This window comes from Camelus ferus, chromosome 3 (genome assembly GCF_009834535.1).
Source record: "Camelus ferus isolate YT-003-E chromosome 3, BCGSAC_Cfer_1.0, whole genome shotgun sequence".
Lineage (NCBI taxonomy): Eukaryota > Metazoa > Chordata > Mammalia > Artiodactyla > Camelidae > Camelus > Camelus ferus.
This window is the reverse complement of record NC_045698.1, coordinates 102346792-102370621: the sequence shown is the minus strand read 5'-3', so window position 1 is coordinate 102370621 and position 23830 is coordinate 102346792. Positions and strand designations below refer to the sequence as shown.

The following is a 23830-nucleotide window of genomic DNA, read 5'->3' as shown; positions in this document are numbered from 1 at the left end:
CAACTCTTGTTCCAAAAGTTTTCTCTATTTGATTTCTGTCACCTGGAAGTCATTCATTCAGCAATTATTAACTGAGTTCTGTTAAATACCAGGCACTTTGATAAGCACTAGGGATGGAGAAATGGTGAAGGCAGCTTCTGACTCTAAGATGTCCACAGTTTACTGGAGGGGAGCACAAGAATGGTAAGGGGAAGCAAGAAGCACTTAATGATGCTTCCAAAGTTCCATGGCCTCCTCCCTGGGGCAGGTGGGAAGGCACCCCAGGAGCAGTGACATCTCAGGTGTGACTTGAAGGATATGTGGAAGCTTGACATTTCATTCAAGAAACAGAGTACGTATTGGATAGGAGGCAGAAACTCATGGTTTTGAGAAGTAGCTGAGCTTGTCACTATGCCTGGAACACCAATTCCTGGCAGCACCTGGAAGAGTGGTGGAGGACCAGTCTGGGAAGGAAGGCAGGGTTAGGTTCCGAGGATCTTTGCTGGCTTCATGAGGAGTTCGGACTTCTTATGCAGGAGACTGACATCTGCTGACTTGCGTTTTGGAAGCATCGCTCTGGCATCTGTGTGGAGGATGGACTTGTGGACGGGTGGAGAAGTCGTCAGGAGGTCACTGCAACTCTGAAAGCAGAAGTGATGAGGGCTTGACCTGGGGCCTGGGGGGTGGGGGTGGATGGAAGAAGGCAGTGGTGATAGAATCCATAGGAACAGCTGCTGGAGTATGAGAGAAGTCCACGTGGGCAGTTAAGTCACTGATGATGTCATTAACTGAGACAGGGAGGCAGGCTTAACCCCCACCATTTCAGCTGTTCTTTGAGACCCAATGCAAGGGCTCTTCCTTTACAAGCCTTCTTCTTCCATCCTTGTCTCCCGAGGGACCACTCTCTTCCCAGAATAGCTCTTCCGGCAGTCAGCAGTGGATGGTTTGCTCCCTAAGTGGGAGGCTATGATTTCATGTGTGTTAGGTTTGTTTCCTAAGCTGGATTGTAGGGCTGTGCATTTCAAGCCCCACATCTTGTGCTTCTCTGATATTCATCCCAGCGACCATGTCCCAGTGTCGGGCATTCACCAGGCTCTGTCTGCAGTAGGCAGTGGGGCCTCATGCTGTGCTTGCAAATGAAGTCTTAAGTATAAAACGGATATAAAATGAAGCTGCTCTGACTAAGTAAGGGGTAGAAGGCCCAGAATCCAGGACCCGTGTCTTCCTCCTGTCAGCACTCCAAGAGGCACAGTTTGAAAACCTCCAGCTTGGTGGCTTGGTCATGGATTTTGGAATCAGTTAGAACTGAGTTCAAATCTTGGCTCTGTTCCTTGACTGTACAATAGAGCAGAAAAATGGGGAAACTGCTTTGAACCTTACTTTCCCTTCTGTAAAATGGGGACAATAACACTCTCATTGTAGTTTTATTGTGAGAACAAAGATATTGCACGTAAAAATCTCTGGCACCTATGAAATGTTCACTAGGTCAGTTGTTAGTGAAAATAACAAGACACTTGCTGACTGATCCTTATTGAACTGGTTACTTATTCAGTCTAAATAAACCTACTCATGTTCATGCTAAGAAAAGCCAGGGTTGGGGAGAAGTTATAGGTGGGTTTGGGATTCAGAGGGGACCCAGTCTTGTCTTATGCTCCATCCATTCCACCAGCCTGCAATTGCCTGCCTTTGCATGAGGGCCTATCAATATTTAATGTGTGGGTGTCAGTTGCTGTAAACTGAGCATACCCCAGCACCAACCTGAATTAATTATATGCAGGAGGAGAGAAAATAAAATGCCTTTTTCTCAGAGCCCCAAGTTCCACTGGCTCCACGGAAGCCTGGAAACCACAGGGTGAAATTTCTGCTCATGGAGGATCCCGAGAAGAAGCTGAGCCAGAAGAGCGACAGCAAACCCCGGAAAGTACGCTTTAAAATCTCTTCCTCCTACAGTGGCCGGGTGTTGAAGCAGGTCTTTGAGGATGGACAGGAATTAGAGTCGCCAAAGGAGGAATATCCTCACAGTTTTCTCCAAGAGGCCCTTGAACCAATGGATGGTGTTTACGGGTCTGGGGAAGCCCCCAAGCCCCGACCGTGCTCCCCCAAGCTGACTGCTCAGAGGATCAGCGTGGTTAGAGAGGGCAGTGCCTACACTTTGGCAGGCAGCCAGCCTTTCTTCAACGATTACAAGGCGAATGACCATAAGGTTGGTATTGCACATGGCGTAGAAGCTTTCAGGATGAAAATGTGTTTAGAGAAACACCTAAATGTTTCCCATCTGTATCCTGCTCATGCTCCAGTACCAGCCAGAGCTAGAGGTGCACCAAATGTGAAGCCACTCTCAGAATAATATTTCTGGGACAAAATATAACATGCTGGTTGACTACTTATTGGAAAATGCAGTAAGCATAGGTAGTATTCAAATTCCATGCAGGGCAACAAATGGTAATTGGGTCTTTGGCTGGGTTATCTCGGTAAGTAAATGAAACAGAGATGCAGTGGTTTTCAGGCTGCCGGACTGCCAGTGTAGAAGATTATGCGGCAGCGGGTTGCTTTGCTTCCTGAAAGAGCTAAGCGTTTGAGGGTGCTTGCTCATTTTACTTCAGCCAATTATTTAGCTTGTGGTTTCTCCGTGTCTTGTTTTATTTCTTATCTCCCTCCTGCTGCTTCCTTTTTTAAAAATGTGTTTATTTATTTATTTATTTATTTAGCCTTTCCATTGCTCATTAGCCTGAGCACTGGGTAGTTGGAGTCCTGGGAAGAAATGGTGAAAAGCAAATTTGCCAGACGAAATGTTACATGGGGAAGACGTTTGAGCTAATAGTTCGACTGAAACATGTATTTTTATCTGTGAATTTCGGTTATCTTCTCCAGTACCACGGTTAATCAAAAGTCCATACATAGCTTTTCTTTTAAGCTAGAAGAACCTGGGAATTATTCACTGATTTCCACAAACTAATAGATGTGTGTGTGCTCTCTGCCAGCAGGACCGTGAATGCCTTTAAAAAAAAAAAAAGATGAAATGCAATTATATAATGTACCAGGTTATTAATGAATAGCACACCAGGATATGTTTTCATCTTTAAAGTGTGAAGTTTAGATAATTACTCTCTAATCATTTTTTATTGTTAATTTCCTAGGGGAACAGATAATACATCCATAGCAGACAAATGTACTGGCCTTGCTGGCATTGGTGAAAGAATAATTAAGGGCATGTCTACATTTATCAAAGCTAATACCAGGTTTCTTTTTGATATTAAAGGGGGCTGGAATAAACAACTCCTAACATTAGTGGAGTGACTTATGCATTGCAAAACATTATCACCTTCTGTATCATAGGGTCTTCTCCACAACCTTGAGGAGAAAGGCATAGTATGGTCATTTCCACTTGGCAAATGAGGAAAACTGAGTGCCAAGTTGTAAGGGACTCACCCACTATAATCAGGGCATTAGGTGAAGAGTGAGAATAAAACCCAGGTCTTCTGGGAAACTGTACACTTTGCTCAAACAGTGAAGCCTTCACACTCAATGCCAAGTTTTTGTTACAGATTTGTTTTCCCATAAAACCATTTTCAACCAATCAGTAATTTTTAGGTTTTGTTTGTTTAAAAGTGTAAGAGTTCAAACTTTCACATTCTATTAAAGTTTAGCCCTAAAATAAAAATTAAAAAAAAAAAAAAACCAACCCAGGTCTTCTGATTCCCCATGCTTTTGGCCCTATGGAATGTTCCTTTTAAGAGAATAAGGCCACTATTAATGATGAAGATGATCATAGTTACCATTTATTGAGTATTTATTGTGTCCTAGGTACTTGACCATGTCTTGTGCTTACAGTACCTCTTTTTAACTAAATCTCATTTGTAGGTTTAGAATTGACAAAGTCATAGTTTATACAAACCTTGTACAAGGCCACAGTTTATGATATTGGACTGCTTGCCCTTTGTAAGTCATGTATCAAACTTGGCATCTATGTAAAAGTATGATTAGCAGGAACTTAATAAAATCAGATAGCCGAGACTTCATGGCTGCACCGCACAGTGGGCTTAAACATAGCACTCTAGAGATCAGCTTTAAGGTTTGGTTTCTGCTCGATCTGGTTATCCTGGCTTTCTGTGTTTCCTGATCCAATTGCCACATCCCACTGTCAGCCAGCCTGTTGGTCTGAGGATGGTCAGGATGGATTCTTGCTGCTCCACCCACTGAAACAGGTGGTCAGTGTGGTACTTAGCTAAAACAAGGAAATGAGAGCTGGGAAGTCATGATCTTTCAGTAACAAATCCAACGCTAAAACAACCCAGGGTAAATATTGACTCTGCAGCAATGTTGGGTAGCTGTTAAGCACAACAATTTAAAGTAAGGGATCTGAAAGGGAGGAGAGTGTAGTTCAAGTGGTAGAGCACATGCTTAGTATGCAGGAGGTCCTGGGTTCGATTCCCCAGTATCTCCTCAATAAATAAGCCTGATTGCCCCCCTAAAATTAATAACAAATAAATAAAAGGAACAGATATTTATACAGCAGTATTCATAGCAGCACAATTGCCCACAGGTGGGAACAATTCAAATGTCCACCAATAGATGAGTGGACAAACAAAATGAGGTACATACATACAATAGAATATTGTTCAGCCTTAAAAGGAAGGAAATTCTGACACACGCTACGACATGGATGAACCTTGAAGATGTATGCTAAGTGAAATAAGCCATTTTTAAAAACATGATTGTATGAGTCCACTTATATGAGGTCCTAATGGCATCAGATTGACTTATAGAGACAGAAAGTAGAACGGTGCTTGCCAGGGGCTGGGGACTGGGAGAAGGTGGAGTTTAATAGGTCCAGAGTTTCAGTTTGGGAATAAGAAAAAGTTCTGGAGATGGGAGGTGGAGATGGTTTCACAACAATGTGAACGTACTAAAGCCACCGAACTGTACCTTATAAAAGGCTAATGCGGTAAATTTTATGTTATGTATATTTTGCCGCAATAAAGTAATAATAAAAAGCAAGGTTCTAATGTCAGTTATACCTGGGCTCGCTGTCCATTTTACCCACTTAACTGTGTGAGCTTGGGCAAGCCACTTCCCCTTGTGACAACAGAAGTACTTATGAAGACTGGTGTGGTGATTAAAAAATATATAATACATAAGAAGGACTTAGCATCGTGCCTGGAACATTGTGTATGCTCGGGAAATGTTACCTACCAGTGTGATAATGGCTAGGTTCTTATCAAAGAAATATCGAATCTTTTAAAATTTTACATGATGGATAGAGAAAGTGGTAATGAACAATCAGATATTTTAAAGAATTGAAACCATTTTTATAAGGTTCATAAAAAAATGAGAGAGAAACGAAAAATGAAATGTTCAGTGTATGTTAGTGAACATACCCTTTGTACATATTATGCAATTTCATCTTCACAACAATTCTCTTTTACATACTGAAAAAAAAAACAGAAGTTCCTTGGGGTTAAATAACTTCTTGATCTCACACAGCGGTCAAATAATATTTGAATATAATTTGGACTCATGTCTGCCTCCCTCCAAAGTCCACTGAGTTTCTAGTACTCGCTAAGGCGTATCTGCATTTAGCAGTGAGGTTTTGTGGTCCTTGAATGGCAATCCCCAGTCATGTTGCTTTTGACATCAGAGTATTTATGAATGTTTAATCACATAAGCTGCCATTCTTGGCGCTATGGAAGGAAACAAAAATTCCTGGCTCCATCCTGGCCCTGTATCATGTAAGAGTGGGTGTTCCTCACAGGCAATTGGGTGTAACCAGATAACGTGAACTTTAGTTACACCCAGAGAGTTTCCTTAGACACAAGGAAGAACTTGGCTGTCAGGGTGAGTGAAACTTAAACACATCTTCAAGGTGATTTGGGACCCTCCATCTCTGGAGTAAATTAAAAATAAATTCGCTAATCTGAGAGTCTCAGATATTGACCAGCTTTGAGGGAGGAGGCTGGACCAGATAGCTGCAGATTCTTTTTTAGTATATTGAGAATTTGCCTTGGAAAAACCAGTCCTCCATGTGGAAAAAAAAAAAAAAAAAAGGAAGCTTTCTAGTAACTGAACCTCTTTGGCTATTACTGGAAATGGAACCTTCCAAAAGTGCCACCATCTTTATCTTCTGATGTTCAGAAACTGATAGTCCAGAGTGTGAAACAGGAACCCAGCCTGCATCAAACAGTAGGAAATGGAAGCTGCCACATGATCCCTTGAAGAGAGGGAGAGAAAACAGGGCCAGCTAGGAAGTTAGTGGCTTTATAAATAATTATCAAAAACTCCGTGGATATTTCAAGGAAGGGGACCTGAGTTTTGAAGTCCCGCTCAAGCCAGGCTGTGACTGAATACATGAGGGCTTTCAATGGGAGACTGCTTGACCGTGGCATCTAAATAGATTTGGCTTATACAGGTCTGTAAAAAAAGGGAAAACTATGCTGGGGAACTTAGCTGTGAAGCATGACTGTATGTGCCCTGCTAAAGGATAGTTTTTAATGCAACAGTAGCAATGCGCATCATTTGCATAGTACCTTCAGCTTTTGCAGACTGTTTTACATATTCTTCATTGCACTCCCACTCCTAGATGTCGATACATTTAGCCTCAGGGACAAGAATCAAAGTATTTAACCAAAGAGTCAAAATATTTAACCACAGGAACATTGCCTAATTGGTATAGAAGCCAGAGGAGTGTTGAGGTAGGGTCCTAAAACCTGGGATCCTAAGCATTAGCTTCTACATTCCTGGGTTTTAGGACGTTAGAGGCTCCCTAAAGAGAGGCTGGAGTAACAGGAAGGCAGTCAGGAGTCTCAGGACAGCATCCTGTTTACCACCCAGTATGGAAATATTTGTATATTTTAATAACTAGTTTGTCTTTGGTGGTGGCCACCCATTAGATGTCAGCCCATTTACATGAGCAAACTGAGGTTCCGAGAGCCCAAATGATTTTCCTGAATCTCACAATTAGTAAACAGTGGAGTTGGGATCCAGTGTTGTTCCCCTCTCCGCCTCCCAGCTATCCTAGCTCTGCAAAGAAATATGTGCTCTTAGTTAAGTAACATCTAAACATTTACTCCCCCTGCTTCTCTATTGCATTATAGTATTGCCCAAATTATTTCTCAGCAAACAAGTAAGTAACACAGGGTAAATCCATGGAACAGAACATAAGCTATTAGTAATGATGCTATAGAAGTGTATTTATTGACATAAAAAGATTTTCATATTGCATGAATAATGAAAAAACAAGTATGTATGTGTATGTGTACACAAGTGTATATATACATGTATATGTACACGTATACACACACATGTATATACACACATATATATACACACACACATATATATACCCATATATATATATATATATAATGATCTTATTTTTGCAAGGGGAAAATGTTTGTGAATAGCTCATTGTATGTTTTAAGAATATGGACTTTAGAGGGAGACAGACTTGAGTTTGAATCCCAGCCACAAACCCTCAGTAACTCTGTAAACTTGGAAGCATCTTAACCCCACTGAGACTCAGTCTTCTCATTGGTAAAATGCAGAAATCATAGTATCTGTCTCATAGGGATATTTGGGAGGGAAGTGAGATCATATTTGTAAAATGCTTAGTATTTTGCCTGACACACAATAAATGCTAATAATAATAATAATAATAATAATAATAATAATAATAATAATAATAATAATAAATTGTATCTACTATCATTATTTATGCAAAAAATTTTGGAGAGAAATTTATTTTTTTATTATTATTATTTTTTTTTTAACGGAGGTACTGGGGATTTAACCCAGGACCTCCTGGATGCTAAGCATACACTCTACCACTGAACTCTACCCTCCCCCAAGAGAAATTTATTTTTGAAAAGCATTCCTTTATATTTATTAAGCACTCAGCAGGGGAGGGTAGAGCTCAGTGGTACAGTACATGCTTAACATGCCTGAAGTCCTGGGTTCAATCCCCAGTACCTCCATTAAAATAAATAAATAAACCTAATTACCTCCTCCCCCCAAGAAAAACAAAAAATCTCCCCCCCCCAAATTAAAAAGCACTCAGTGTGCCCACCCAACCCTATACCAGCTCATGTGGTGTGTAGTAGGAACAGAAGCTCTGGTCCCTGTCCTGCAGACTGCTACATTCTAGATATATGACTAGTTCAACTTTGGTTGTTGACTGTCAACAGGAAGAAAGAAGCTGGTGTTCACGATGTTCAGAGGGAGCAAAGAAATTAGGGAGTCAGCTTTGGGCTGTAATGGGATCCCAAGTGCTGGACGGTTTCTCTGTTTCCTGGGACTCTGGAGAGGTTCTGCAGCCCAGGATTTGGTGACTGGTGACCAATCACCACGCTCATTCTTCAATTCTTTAGTCCCCGCCTATTATAGATTTTGGAAAGATAATCATCTACACAAATAACCTGAAAATCATTCGAACTCCAATGGACAAGAGAGACTTCAAGAGGAAGATTCTCCAGAAGGAAGAGGAGGCTGAGGAAGAGTCTCTGATGAGCAAAGAAGGAATCTATGGAGACCAGAGCGATGGGCCTTTGCCGGAGACGGAAGGCACTTTCCCCCATAACCGGTACCCACAGGTGTGTCAGAATGGTTCACTCTCCACTCGGAGCGGGCCCTGCAGCAGTGGTTCCAGGTGGTTTTGCTTGTGTGCTATTTAAGTGAATCCTTTTGAATAGGAATCCTTAAGATGTCTGAATGAATTAAAGATGTGAAGGAATTTTAAGTTTATTACACTTTAATGGTACATGGTTAGCCATAATAGTTATAAGTCCGTATTTCAAATACTCGTAATTTAAATTATGTTGGATGATTTCTTCCAAGGATCTGATCAGGTATGTATTGTTTTCACTTTGCAGTGTGGCTGAGAACAGCTTGTTCTAGAGATGGGAAAAAGAGCTCTGTCCTTTTCTTAGGGGCTCGCTTGTGCCCCCATGGTTGGTGATAATCCTCAAGCCACAGTTTCCTTGAAGAAATCTTGGAACGCTACTTGTCTTTAGATTTTGTGGAGATTAGTGTAGTTGAAACTAAACAAAATCATCTGTAAATCCACTAGACCAGGTGTTAGTTAACCGCAATATGTTCTAATACGCTAAAAATGAACGGCTGAATGGGGATACCCTCGTCACTTTATGTTTACATCGCACTTACGCCATGGTCCCTTGGGTCCCACATTTGTCTAGTGACTGAATTAGTGAGGGTGCCAGTGTCAACTAGTTCATTAAAAGTCAGCATAGCAGCTTCTTTCGAAAACATTTTTAAAGCTTAATTTCTTGCCTTCTTTGGATAAAAAGTAACTACAAGCAGTTGGAATGCTTTTTCTCCCCACACCTTTCAGAGGTGTGCATTCACTCGCCATCTTGGAAACCATTGCTGAGACATGCTCAGACGAGGGGAAGGATGATGACGTTTCAACAGTTCACAGCGTGGGGCTGAAGGTGGGAAAAGCAGTTTCAGTGAATTTAAGCCAAGAGAGTAAAAGCTTGGATAGCAGCAGAAAGGAATTTTCTCTCTCTTCAGAGCCTTTCTCTTGGGGCTTGAAGCTGAGCCTCCCCCGTGGGTCGGCATAACACAGTGGGGGCTTCCTCGCGCTTGAGTGATGTCCTGGTCCTGGGAGAGTTTAGGGGAGTGGACCGAGAAGGTCATGACCAGACTCCAGCTCTGTTTGCAACCGGTCCTGTCTCTTTCCAACCTGTTCCCACAACTGATAAGATGCATTTGAAATGCATATCTGATCATGCCACCCTTTCCTCACCCTTTCCCCTGCCCAAAGCTTTCAGTGGCCTCTCATCGCTTGGGATAAAACCCCAACTCCTCACTTGTTCCAGAAAGCACTGTGTGGCCTGGCTTCTTCAGCCTCGCCCCTTACACATTTCTCCCCATTCTCTCTGCCCCGGACACACTGCCCACCTGCGCATCTCTCATGTATGTGTTCTTTGCTCTTTCCTACTGGAGCCAACTTCTGTGTGCCAAGAATATTCTCCAGATTCCCTACCTCCTTGCCCTTAGTCCCTGACATCTCAGTGGCCGCATCACTGCCTCAGAGAGGCCTCTCCTGACTTCCATGAGGATAACATCCCTGAGGGTGGACCCCTCAGGGCACCTCACACCCCCTCCACACAGTTGCAGTCTTACATTTATTTGTGCAATTGTTTGGTTAATGTTTGCTCTTACCTGCTAGGATTTGAATTCTACAAGGGCAGGGAACATATTTACATTAGGTGTAACACACTAGTTCCAATGCCCCCCCCCAAAAAAAAGTAGAGCCTGGCATATAATAGGTGCTCAATAAATAAATGTTTTTATTTAACTTATTATTAAAACTGAAATTTGAAACCAAAGTACTAGCTGGCAAGGATTTATTCAGCCTCTGCCTTCTATGCTGCACTCTTGAAACCTAGCAGAGTAGCAAGCAGACAGCTGAACATTGTGATCCAAAGCATTACCTTCCCACTTTAAAATTCATTAATTCTATTCTTGTCCATACCATTAATGTAACTTGTAGGAGCGTATATTTTCAGAAGGGGACCAGAAATGCAGGTCACACTGCAGGTCTGAGTGAAAAAGCAACAACAGATCTGCTATGACAATTATCTTTAAATTCAATTTGGAGGGAACAGTGTTTCTTAGCTGTAATGCCGTAAACTAGGACAGAGGTGTGCGGCGGAGAGTTGCCGTGAAAGCTTATACTTGACTTGCCTGTTCTTTAAGCTCTTTTAAATTGCTATTTATTTGCCCCATCCCTCATGCAGTAAATGCCCAGACAACTTTTATTCTAGAAGAGAGGGTCAAAGAAGATCAAGGAGCCCCTTCTGACCAAGAGACCCTTTGTTGTATTATATGGAACAGGGGAGCAGTAGGACCGCGATGAAAGAGCAGAGCAGGGCTAAAAGCCAGGCCGTGTTTGAACCTCTGTACTAACGATAAAAGAAAAAGAGAGGAATAATTGAATTGAGCCACAGTGAAAAGTAGAAGGGGAAGAATCTGGCCTTGGATTGAGTGGATTTGAGACCATAATTCATCTGGGCTTCTTTATGTTTTATGTGCTCTTACCTTTGAAACAAAGTAGTGGTAGTAATTAATAATAATAATAATAATAATAATAATAATAATAATAATAATAATAATAATAATAATAATAATAATAACTGCCAGCTTCTGAGAGTTCCCGATAGCCAGACAGCATGCCCAGTGCTGTCCATGCAATAGTCCATTTCAATCTCGCAAGGACTCCGCGAATTGGGTACTATTAGTAGTCCCATTCTGCAGCTGGGGAGACGAAGCCTCAGAGGAATTAAGTAACTTGCCAGAGGTGACCAGAGTCAGTAGTCAAACCCAGGTCCACCGGACTACCAATCTTACGATCTTCACCACTTGGCTAACCAGCCTCTAGGTTGGCGCTGGTTGCCATCTCCAGGGCTGCCCGGGCCTGGGAGTCCGCGGGGATAGCTGGGTTCCTTTTTCTTGGTTGTGGAGCTAGGAAGGTGTGCTTCAGGCAGATCTGTTGGATTCTGGAACCTAAGCTATGCTGTGCAGCTGTGTTCTGTGTGCTCTTGCTTAATCTTCTCTGAGAAGGATTTTTAAAAATACTGAGAACGATAGCCACTGATACCATGCAGACGGGGTAGAGGCTCAGTAAACACCTGTTGAAATAACCGGATCATTAAAAAGAGAACATTGAGAGTGTATTGGGAGGAAGGGTGGTAACCCCAGAAAATGGAAACGTCAAGTGAAACCTCTAATGCGGCAATAATCATGTGACAGGGGGTGAAATTTGACTGATGGTTTATTCTTCTTTAGGGCAGGGCATTTCAGTAATCTTTCAATATCTGACCTGGCATTCTACACCAGTGAGTTTTTGGATCACTTGTATAGCATTATGGCAGGATTTTACTGTGTTTCCTTTGACAACATTGACGTATCATTAAAATCTCAGTGGGATCAAGGGCAAAACATAAAACATGATGGATTTGGCAGAAAAATGGACCATGGCAATTTGCTTTAAGAGTATTTTGACAGATACATATTTTTAAGGGAATAAAATAAATTTCCTCATTGTTAATATATTAGAATGTGACCACAACCAATAAAATATTAACAAAGGGGTACATGGACATCATTTGGGATTTTGTCAACTGGATAATCACTTACATTCTCTAACTCTAGAATGAATAGAATTTAATACCTTCCCAGGCACTTTGCAGCACGATGGAACTATTTTCAGAACGTAGGCCTTCCTTTTCAGAGATGATGCTTATTCTTAGGTTACCAAAGAAAGCTGTGTTGCCTGGTTGAGCCACCCAGTGGACTCCAGCTGTCTTATTGGTCCCTAGAATTTAAGGACAGGAGGTGTTCTCCAGACATCATTGTTTTGTGTGTTTATTCTTTCAGCAAGTATATGAGCAGCAAATATTGTGCCAGGCACTGAGCTAGATGCCAGGAGGTGATGGGGAAAGGGACTAGCCCAGAGCACTGCCTGTCTAGTCAGCAGGAATTGTCAATGGAGGGTGAGACCTGCCATGCAGTAGAGGCGCCGTGAACACCTGGTCCAGAGGTGTGGGTCGGCAAGGCTTCCTGGAGGAAGTGCTGCTAAGCTGACATCCAAGAACAGTTACGAGTCGGCTGGGTTGGGAGTGGGGAAAAGTCCCTAAAAGCCAGCTGGAGAGAGACCTAAGGATGAGAATCTATGAAAGAAGTAAATCAGCTACAGAGATTGGGTTCTAACCTTAAGTTTTTCTGGTGGGCAAGTGTTCATTGAAAGATTTCTTGGGTGCTTTCTGTGGGTCAAGCACCATTGTAGGTGACAATGAGACTGGCCCTGGTGGGGAGAACATCTCACAAGACCAGAGGCAGGGGACTCGGTTGAATTCAAGCCAGAATTAGTATGTGTCTGGATTAGGATTGTGATTGTGGGATGGGAAAAACAGGATGGATTTGAGAGATGTTCAGAAGGTGAAAGGGACAGGAATTTGTGATGAATCTAGTATCGATCTGGCATTGCCACTTATTTCTTAGAAGGTTCATGATCTGTGCATGGTCATTGCACGAGAGCGCAAAGATTGCCAGTTTCCTTGTGATGTCTTAGGGGAAGAGCATGATAATAGCCAATGGGCAGATTCTGGTGTCCCTGGGAGGTGAGGTGGGGAGCTGAGTCTGGGACTGGAGACTTATCGCAAAGCTTAGAAATAAACTAACTTTAGTGGAGAACCTATAATGTACCAGATAATATATTATGGCATTTACATATACTCTCGTTTAATATTCCAGCTACTCAGAAAGGTAAGCAGTATTGCTCCCAGATCACAGGTACAGAAACAGACTTAGGGAGGTGAAGGGAACTGTCCAAGGTGCGCAGTTGGTGTTAGAGGCAGGCCTCAGTTCCAGGCTACCGGCTCCAGAGCAGAGCTCTTAACCTCTGGGCCTTTTCACAGTTCTCAGAGTACAGACAGAGTGCTGCAGGAATTCAGGGCTAAGCTTTGAAGGATTGTAACGTCCATCCATTCCTCTGCTCCGACTCTCGGTCACACCGAACAATCCCCCTTGAGCGCCTGCTATGGGAGACCTATGACAAGGGGCTGCTGGTTGTCACTAGGAGCTTGAGCTCTGGCATCTGACTGCTTGGGATCCAAACTGGCCTTCGCCTCTTCAAGCTGTGCGACCCCTGGCGCACAGCTGAGCTTCTCTGGGTTTCATGTTCCCATCCGTAACATGGGGATGGTAATACTTCCACCATCCACTGGGATGTTGGGAGGATTAGATGCACTGATACAGAGAACGCTCTTAGGACAGCGCCTGGCAGGTCCTAGGCGTTGGACAAGTGTTCGCTCTGAGTGTTTGGCAGTGAGGAACATTAAGTCCTGCCCTCACAGTGCGTACAGGAGTAACATGTCAGAGGGGAATGAGAGATGAAGATCAGCTGGTGGAGTGCATGCCCTGGAGGCGGGGCTGCTGTCTTAGAGGGGTCCAGCAGGGAAGTCTCTGATAAAATGCGGGGATTATCCTGTGCCTCCGGCCAGTTCTCTCCTTGGCATTTGTGGAAGCATTTCCCTCTATTTCTGCCCCAGCCTTTGGCCGCCTCATACTGTTTTGACTTGTGTGTGAACGATGGCCTTGCACTGCTGCTGTAACTTAACCCTGACCTGTCTCTTGCAGGAAGGGGAGCTTCCCGAGGACAGCTGTTTTCACTGCCGAGGGTCGGGCAGTGCCCCCTGCTCTCTCTGCCACGGCAGCAAGTTCTCGATGCTGGCCAACAGATTTAAGGAGTCCTATCGGGCCCTGCGGTGCCCTGCCTGCAACGAGAATGGCCTGCAGCCTTGCCAGATTTGCAATCAATAGCCCGTGGCTTTGTATGTCCACTTTTACCGCATCCTCCCTGAAGTCTTTTCTAATAAACTGCCCCTCCTCCACCTCCTCCTCCCTCTCCTGGCAGGGAAGCCACAGTGGCTGCGATCACTTCCTCCCCTGGTGAAACTCCATTGCTTGATGACTTTTTGCGAGGCTGGTAACATTTCCTTCTGGGTCTAAGTGGCAGAGGCATTTTTTAATTAGAAACTGGAAACTGGCTCTAAAATGATCCGTCCAAGACTGTGTTCAAGTATCTCACTGGAAACAAAGCAGGATGTCCGTGCTTCTTGCTGTTGAGGGGGCCTTTCTTTCAAAGTCCTGAGTCTCTCCTGTGTGATGTGTTTGGGTAATGCGCATGCAGGCAATGAACAATGCTACTTCTTAGAACAAGATGAGAGAAGACATTTCTGTGTGCCTCCAAACTCCTGAGGTTGTAAGCCAAGTCAAAACTATTTATGATAAATTTGGTGCTTAAATACATGAGTGTGTGTGATATGATTTCTTCCAGCCCCCAAGTTATTACCAAATAAATAAATCTATTTTAGGGCTAAGTTACAGCCACGATGTCTTCATAAAGGACATCAGGTATTTTATAAATATCTATTGGAAATTTCTAGAAGAAAAACTAAAAAAGGCTGATTTTTAGCAATTTAGTTTCTACTGACTATATATACTATTTCTACTGAATACACATACTAAGGATAATTTTTCCTCTTAAAGTTGTTTGTAAAATTAGAAAAATACTTTTGTTAATGCACTTTTGTAGCCCTCCCAGTCACTCCCGTATCCCTTGAGAATAACACTGTAAAATCTATCTGTTGAGACACGTTGCTTTTCTATGGTAATTATTTTGATTTTCATAACTTAATTTTGTCAAGATTTGTTTGTTATTCTCTGATATTTGGCTATTAAAATAATTTAACAGTGGAGTGATTTTCAGGCAACATAAATACTTCCAATAAAAAGATTAAAATATTTTTTGAAATCACAATCATTTTGCTTATTCCCTCTTAGCCAGAACAATGGAACTATTGTTCTCCAACATTCTTTGCTTCCTGTTCTTAACTATTTCCTAACTCTGTTTATGTTTCCTCATAGCTGTGGACTCTTCTGTCTTTCCAGGATACCGCAGAAAGGAACAATGTCAAGAAACCTTAAGTAGTCTTCTGATTTTTAACACGAACTCTCGACAGCAGAATCTGTTGGTTGGATGTGCAGGACAGCATTGCCAGGTTCACGATGTGCAGTGTTACCCAGATGGGTACCGCCCTTTGCTATCTCATGAGAGTTACAGCTATACAGACAGATATTTACAATATAGTTTGACAAGTTCTGGGAGCGGGGAATTACAGGGAGCATTTGGACCATGTAGAAGGGGCACCTAGCGTAGCCCAAGTGGGGTTAGAGAGGTTTCCCAGAGGAAGAGGTGTGAGCTTGTTGGCTTATTTTCCTTACCCTTTAATACTTTTCATCTCATAATAAACACACCTACTAATGATTACGTTTATTTATTCCGTCAACAAGTATTTATTGAGGACTGCAAATCTGGAGCTTACATTTTGGTAGGGGGATATTGACAACTAAAATATATTTATTTAGAGACAACTAAAAGATATGTATATAATACAGAATAAAAACATATATCTGATAAAAGTATCTATGTATGTATATAATGTACAGTGTGTTAGAAAATGATAAATGCTTTAACACAAAAAAAAATCCTTCTGGATGCAGGCGTGGGGAGTTGGGAGGGGGTGCAATTTTAAATTAATTTTGAGGGAAACCTCATTGAGAAGGTGTCCTTTAAATAAAGGCTTAACGGAGGTGAGGGAGTGAGTTGTGAAGGTATCTGGGGTAGGATTATTCTAGTCCATGGAAACAGCACAGGAAGGAGAGTGACGTGTATTTGAAGAGCAGCAAGGAAGCCAAGGTGGCTGGAGCGCTGTGAGCAAGAGGACAAGTGGAGGTCAGAAAGGAAAGCGTGTGTGTGTGTCTGTGTGTGTGTGTGTCAGTGGGGCAGGCAAGCAGGGAGACAAGGTAGGGGGCCTTCCTCTGAAACCACTATAAGACGTGGGTGTTACTGTGAGTGAGGTGCTGCTCTGGATGGGGTCTGTTTTCTGAACCCCCTCACACTCTCCTTCAACCCCCTCCTCTCACTGCTGGGGCAGGACACCTGCAAACTACACTTCCCAGAGTTCCTCGCGAGCAGGCGTCCTGTTAGTTTCTGCACTGGGAGGTACTGGCAGGACTGGAAGATGGGAGGAGGAGGAGCCTTCTGTGTCTTTCCCGATGAGGATCCTGGCAGCCTTCCCCACGTGGCAGCTGCACTAGCAGCAGGGGCAGCTGGGAACTCCGGCAGCTTGCTCCCAGCCACAGTCGCTTCAGCGTCTGAGTGCAGATTTGATGTTGCGCCATATTCCTTCTGCTCCACATCCTGGGGGAGGTAGTGGCTCCCTGCAGTTACTAAGCTTTGTCAGCAATTCCCTATAATATATATTCCCTCTCTTTGAAATACCTAGAGTGGTTTCTGGTTGCCAACTGATACAAATGTTTTGAGCAGAAGAGGGTCACCATCTGACTCATGTGTTAATAAGCCACTCTGGCTGCTGTGTTGAGAGAAGACTATAGGGCAAAAGTGGAAGTGGGAGGCCAGTTAGGAGACCACTGCAATAATTCTGGTGACAGCTAGCGGTGGCCTGGGCCAGTGTGGTTCCAGGGGGAAGTGGTAAGAATGGTTGGATTGTGGCTATGTTTGTCAGGTAGAGCCGTGAGTTCGACCTGCTGTCCTTTGTACTAGAAATACTGCTTATGACCTACTGTATGCAAAACATATCTGAGGTTTTTGCCTATGAGTGGAAATAAGTTTGCACAAAAAATCCACTTTCTGATTTGTGTACCACAAACATTGCCAGTGTGGTGGGCAGTGTCAGGGGTAAGTTTAGGGTAAGGCTAGTCAATGAAGACTCCTCTGACTATAGGAATTCCTTCAGCCTTAGAAACAAATGAGGTTAAAAATAACATTGTGATGCTGTGGTCAAAATAAAAAGAATGCTGTATCCTTTTAAAAATGTTTTTTAAAGTTTTTTAAAATTTCAAAACATTTTAAATGAATACATGTTTTCAAAAGGCACAACATTTATCCATTCATTAATTTTTTGAGCAATTTTTCACTGGATTTCTACTGTGTTTCAGGCATTTGTACTAGTTCCTCCGGACTCAAAGGTAAAAACACACTTAGTACTTATCGTTAATGAGATTACAATCTCAGGCCTCTAGTCAGCATAATGAATGAATCTGGCTTCACAGCTTGCAGAAGGCACTGTTGCCACCCTTTGCTGCTTCCTCCAGTGACTCTCGGTTTCTCTGCTTGGCTAGCTTAACTGGGCCAGTGTCGGGGCTTTATTGCAGAATTTGTTTACTTTCTTTTTTTTTAACAAGCCTGTATCAGCTGTACTGTGTGCAAGACACTCTTCTAAGCACTCCACACTTAATAATACCTTGAATCGTTCCAACAGCTGAATTAATTCGGTTAAGAGGTTACCTCCTATTCTCACACATGCTGTTCCCTTCCGTTCCACACCTACCCAGACTATAAACCCGTAGGCCCTTTCTGTGATCCTCAGAAACATCTTGCCTTGCTAGGCCTTTGTGAAAGTAAGAGCCTGTATGAAAATGGGAGCTGATACTGTCTGGTAGTAATGAGACAAACTAACTTGGCAAGGCCTTTTTTTTTTTTTTTAACTGAAGTATATAGTAGGTTACAATGTTGTGTCAGTTTCTGGTGTACAGCATAATGCTTCAATCATACATATACATACTTATATTTGCTTTCATATTCTTTTTCATTGTAGGTTACTACAAGATATCAAATACAGTTCCCTGTGCTATACAGAAGAAACTTGTTTATCTATTTTATATATGGTAGTTAGTATCTGCAAATCTTCAACCGCCAACTTATCCTTTCTTACCCTCCTTTCCCCCCAGCAGCTATAAATTTGTTTTCTGTCTTGAGTCTGTTTCTGTTTTGTAAATAAGTTCATTTGTGGTATTTCTTTTTAGATTCCACATATGATGATCTCATATGGTATTTTTCTTTCTCTTTCTGGCTTACTTCACTTAGAATGATAATCTCCAGGTCCACCCATGTTGCTGCAAATGGTATTATTTTATTCTTTTTCATGGCTGAGTAGTATTCACACACACACGCACACACACACACACCCCTTCTTTATCCAGTCATCTGTTGATGGGCATTTAGTTTGCTTCCACGTCTTGGCTGTTGTAAACAGTGCTGCTATGAACATTGGGGTGCATGTTTCTTTTCAAATTAGAGTTCCCTCCAGATACATGCCCAGGAGTGGGATTGCTGGAGCATTAAGTAAGTCTATTTTTAGTTTTTTATAATTCAGCAAGACTTCTTTTGCTGATGGTGCTGGCCGCTTTCAACCATCCTGCTGGTTCCTCCTTCCTCTTCTGCTTTTCCACCCCTGTTCACCCTCTGTTTGTATTGCTCTGTTAGGTAGAATGACTCATCTTCAGGGCCCCTGTTCCCAAACATGGCTGGGCCTCAAGGCCCATCTTCTCCTCCACACAAAGAACTGCAGGGCCAGGGGTTTCCCTTCAAGACCCCATCCTTCTTGGAAGATACTTGTGGTTTAAAATGGTTTATCTCCCCCTCCCTTCCTGTCCAGAAGATTCTGTCGGGTGGGGAGGGCAGAGTCCATACTCCTTAAACCATTGTCACTAAAACAACTCTACCTTTTTTGTTTTTATTTTGGCTTCTTTTTTTTCCCCAGGTAAGATCCCTTTTGAAGAGAATGTGGCATGTTTAAAATATTTTTTGAAATCCACATAATTTACCTTTCCAAAGACATCAATTAAGCTTACATTTATAGGAAATGTGATGTTGTTCTTATGCTAAGTCTTTTGAAAATATGAACCACTGTATAAAATATTCATTTAGACCTGGGCCAGTGACATTTATAAGACATTTCTGGGGTTCACCAGAGCTTAATCTGAGTGAATTTTATGGTAAAGGTAAAGTTGAAAGAAATGTTCGCAGTTGTTTTTATCACCTGTCCTCATAAGTTGCTTCTCCTCATTTTCTAATTAAACACAGTAATTACAGAGTGTTCACATTCATGCAATTATGTGAGGGAGAAATGGAGTTATGTCAGGTGTTGGAATTACGGCATGTAATTACTGCCTGTGTTAAGGGACATGTACAGCCCAGAGAAGAAAAGACCTGGAACCATGATGCAGTAGAACTTCCTCATTGCTTGGGGTGGGAGAGCGGGGTAGGAGGTGGGAATGGGGCAGTTAAATTGAGCCTCGACAGAACTAGACTCAACACTATCTCCTTTAGCACCACGAGGTTCCCCTTAGCATCCCTTTTGTCCAGCGGCTAAGCACTTCTTTCCCTGTCAACGATTGTTTCTCAGAAGATTGGGCCATTAATTCACACTAAAATGTGAATGGCTAGTGGATTGTTGACCATGTCTGCTTTTAGATTCAAAGTGTTTTATTATTGAAGGTGTCCTGAGAGTCAGGCCATGTGCAAGACACAAGGAGCCAGAAGATGAAACAGACAGTGTACCCTCTCTCAGGCACATTATAGTCTCACAGGGAACCAGAGATATAAATAAAACGTTGTGAAATAAAATTAGAGGTGCCCTAGGAGAGGAAGAGAGTAGAGAGTGAGTGACTCACCTTTACTTATGGGTCTCCTTCTTTCAGCCATGAGCTCCTTTAAGGGCAAGAAGCGTGCCTCATCTATCACCGTATCCCCAGCGCCTCCTACAGCGCTGGCTGCATGGACGGTGTTCAGTCAATATTTGGTGATTTGGTGTTTGCAGAGACAGGACATTTGGTTGCACACACAGGGCCTTCAGTGTCTTGTCTTATGGGCCAGTGACTTGGGAAATTTCACAGGTAGACAGCTTCTAAAATGGGTCCTAATGGTCCCCACCTCCTGGTATTCCTGCCCGTGTGCAGTCATCCCCTTGAGTTGAACTAGACTTAGTGATTTGCTTCCAACAATAGAATAGGGCGAAAATGATGGATGCCACCTCTGAGAATGGGCTGTAAAAGACCATGACTCTTCTCTGGCTTTCCTTGCTCTCTCACCCAGTGCCCAGCTGCCATGCTGTGAGCTGCCTTGTGGAGAGGTCACATGACAAGGAACAGAGGGTGGCTTCCTGCCAATAGCCAAGAAAGAATGGGGGCCCTCTGTCCAACCACCTGCTAGGAACTGAATCCTGCCAACAGCCACATGCATGAACTTGGAAGGGGCTCTTTGCCTCATTGAGCTGGAGACTCAACCACACCTGATGTCTTAATTGCAATCTTTGTGGGAGACCTGGAGCCAGACCCACTCAGCTAAATGCTGCCCGGATCCCTGGCCTCCAGGATGATAAACGGAAGATCATAAATGTTGTTTTAAGCCAGTAAGTTTGGGGACCATCAGTCCCATAGGGATAGATAATCAGCCCAGGGTACGTCTACCTTCTGTCTAGGTCCTTATTAATAGATCCAAAGGGTTTCCCCATGAAGATGAATACTCACAGTCATTTGTTCTTTGTTTAATGCTCCATTTATTAAACTCATAAATCTAATACCCCAAACTGAAAACCAATTTTTCTTGGGGCTTTTAAACATTGATTACAAATTTATTAAGCGTATCATTTTAAATAATTTGAACTAACTGCTACTATATATTTAGAATGGCAGATCCTTTTAAACACTTCAAAGCCTTAATTCATAAACATAAAACGAAGACTATAGAACTTGTTGCTATAGTTTCACTTAAATTTACTCTGAGGCATTCATATCATGGGTTTTAATGCCTTTCTTATTTCCCTTCTTGTTTTTCTATGTTTGTTTTGACATACTGTCAGGGAATCAGTATTATGACTTTTATTCCTTTCCTTGGGTCACAAAATTCTTAGCGGCCCCTGAAGAAAAGATTACCTTATCAGAACAGCTTAGACTGCAGGACTTGGTTTATCGACTGATTAGCTCTTGGTTATACTTACTTGTTTCTCACAAGGTGATTCTAACCCAAACCACCTTTGTTCAGTAAGCTTTTCTTTAGTTAAATTGTATCTGTTAATGTCAGTGAGACTATTTCAGGCCTTATCTTATGCCTCAGGTTTTAATTTTGCAACCTGATATCTAGCTCTGGTTTTTAAAAATTATCGCATGGCCATTGGGATGTAAGCCATTATCTTGTCACACTCGAACATTGATTTTGTCTCTCGGCATTTAAACCTTACATCTCCCTTATTCTCATTGAGACTCAGTCTCCTAGGACTTGGGAGGTTGAGTCTGTGTAGTTAGCGCTCCTTTGCAGGTCACTGGCCCATGCATCCTACTGGCCGACACCGCGGAACCGGCTTTCTGGTTGCGTACCGTGGGCGCCCACCCAGACGGAATAGTCCTTTGTGTTGTTGGCATCTGCTTTTTCTGGGGCTATGTGGCTTACAGTTTCCAATGTTTCTTCTTCTTAACAGGTAGAGCAAGCATATGACTGTGTTCTACAAACATACAAGATTAATCGAAGAAACAGCAAAGCCTCCTAATTATTAAGCTCAATACAAGATAAACATGATCTCGTACAGCCACCATTTTCTATTGCAGTGATCTCTTGGGCAGGCATCATATTGACTTTTCTATTTTGAGTCATTTTGAATTCATGCTTGTTCACAAGACTCGTCCTATAAACCATGATGATGGTGGTGATGATGGTGATGGTGATTTTATTGCTCAAATTGTACCTTCATCTTAAGACGTATTATCTTTTTTTCAAACGAACCAGACTAAACAATAGTTTTAGGGTTGTACATTTGGGTGATAAAGACCATAAAAGAATACAAGAAAGTCATTATTCTAAAAGTGAGGATGTGCAGAAGGCGAAGGGGGTGGGGTCAGAATGAGGCTCATGGAGGGACCTTAGGGAATAGGTGGCAAAGTTCTAGTTTTTGACCTGGGCAGATATTTGATGTGTGTATGTGTGTCTGTGTGTGTGTGTGCGTGTGCGTGTGTGTGTGTGTGTGTGTGTGTGTTGTATCTGTGCTTTATTTTTACAATAAGAATTTTATTTTAAAAACTGTCACCGTATGGTCAGTAGGGAGCCCTTTGTGTTGACTTCTTTATCCTTTATTATTATTATTTTTTGACTCCTTTGTCCTTTCTAGATTGCTCCTGACATTCTTAAAAACATTCTTGCTTTTTGGCAACAATAGGATGTTGGAGAAGTGTTCTGAATTTTTTTTCTGTCCTGCATCATGAAATTAGCTGTCTTTCAAAGGATTCTGTTTCCTCTTAATAGGAAATAATTCTAAAGACCAGGAGCTAGGCTCTGGGGGTGCACACGAGAACGTGTGGTGAGCAAGAGTGCCTTGCTGCTGCTGCTGGGCCACTGAGAACTGAAAACACGCTTACTCAGGGCATCATTTCACAGTGATATTTCCAATTTAACTTATGGTATTGCTATTCTGTACTTTTCTTGTATTATATAAGGTTTCATCAACTATAAGCCTTAATCCTGAATTGACTTTTTTTTTTTTTTTTTTTTTTTTTGGTATGATGAAACTTCTGAAAGGAGTCAAGACATGTTTTATATCACATTCTCCTCTTTGGTACAGTAATTTAGAAACTTCTGTCATTCATATAATTCCTTTTTTTTTTGGCAAATTTGCCAAGATCATCATTTTGTATCACCTATGTTATCGTTTTCTTAATATTTTTATTGAATCAACATTAAACTGACCCCTTAAGAGAATTATTTTCATAGTAAGCAGTAATATCTGTGGAATTATAGGGTTTCCTTAATGAGATGTATACTCTTCTAGTATCCATTAAGATGATGATATATGAGTATTGGAATTTGAGGGGACTCAATAAATGTCATCTTCCTCTCTCAGGTTTAGCACCACCTGAAAGGTAGACAAGAATCAGGAAAAAGGTACTCAAAATATGAGGTTTATTACTAATAAAATACGTACATGGGAATTTGCTTGGGTGCTGGACGATTGTGGTCTCCCTAAGAGTGGACCTCAGGCCTGGACAGACACAGCCTCCTACAGGTCATCCTGCGTGTGGCCCCATTTCCCTCACAGCCAAGGACAGAGCACAAGTGTCTTCCCTGGAGGAAACAGACTCACAAAAACGAGGAGAGAAAGACTGAGCTACCAAACTCACCAACTGGGCAGGAGCGAGTGAGGGAGCAGCGAGGGGCCGGGAACACTAAGCTGATGGATGCTTCTATAAATAAAACACAAAGTCAGGGGAAATAACTACCAAGTTGCATGTTTGTCCATGTACTGAGTCAAGACATCTAAATACACCTTTTGGGGAGTCCTGCTCTTGTGAACTTTATCTGTTATACTTAGAGGGACAGATTTAATGTAGAAGAATCTGTCTGAATCCAAACCAGAGTGAGTCATATTGACAACATACGTATACCATCTGGGCCACTTTTCAGACACTTGTGTTAAATACA

The 23830-nt window shown here is 42.3% G+C and overlaps 1 protein-coding gene and 1 long non-coding RNA gene across 2 annotated transcripts; one reads left to right on the top strand and one right to left on the bottom strand.

Annotated features, from left to right (window-relative positions):
* The first annotated feature begins 1846 nt into the window (after window positions 1-1846).
* GRXCR2 (glutaredoxin and cysteine rich domain containing 2) lies at window positions 1847-14986 on the top strand. Its single transcript, XM_006182251.2, has 3 exons — window positions 1847-2182; window positions 8343-8564; window positions 14137-14986. The coding sequence occupies exons 1-3, from the start codon at window positions 1847-1849 to the stop codon at window positions 14317-14319; spliced, it is 741 nt and encodes a 246-aa protein (XP_006182313.1). The 3' UTR covers window positions 14320-14986.
* LOC116662755 lies at window positions 3475-23466 on the bottom strand. The gene is made up of 4 exons (XR_004318775.1): window positions 23456-23466; window positions 11330-11333; window positions 10559-10562; window positions 3475-3628 (listed from the first exon to the last, which is right to left on the bottom strand). It is a non-coding gene; the product is annotated as an uncharacterized LOC116662755 (long non-coding RNA).
* Between the last annotated feature and the right edge of the window lie 364 nt (window positions 23467-23830).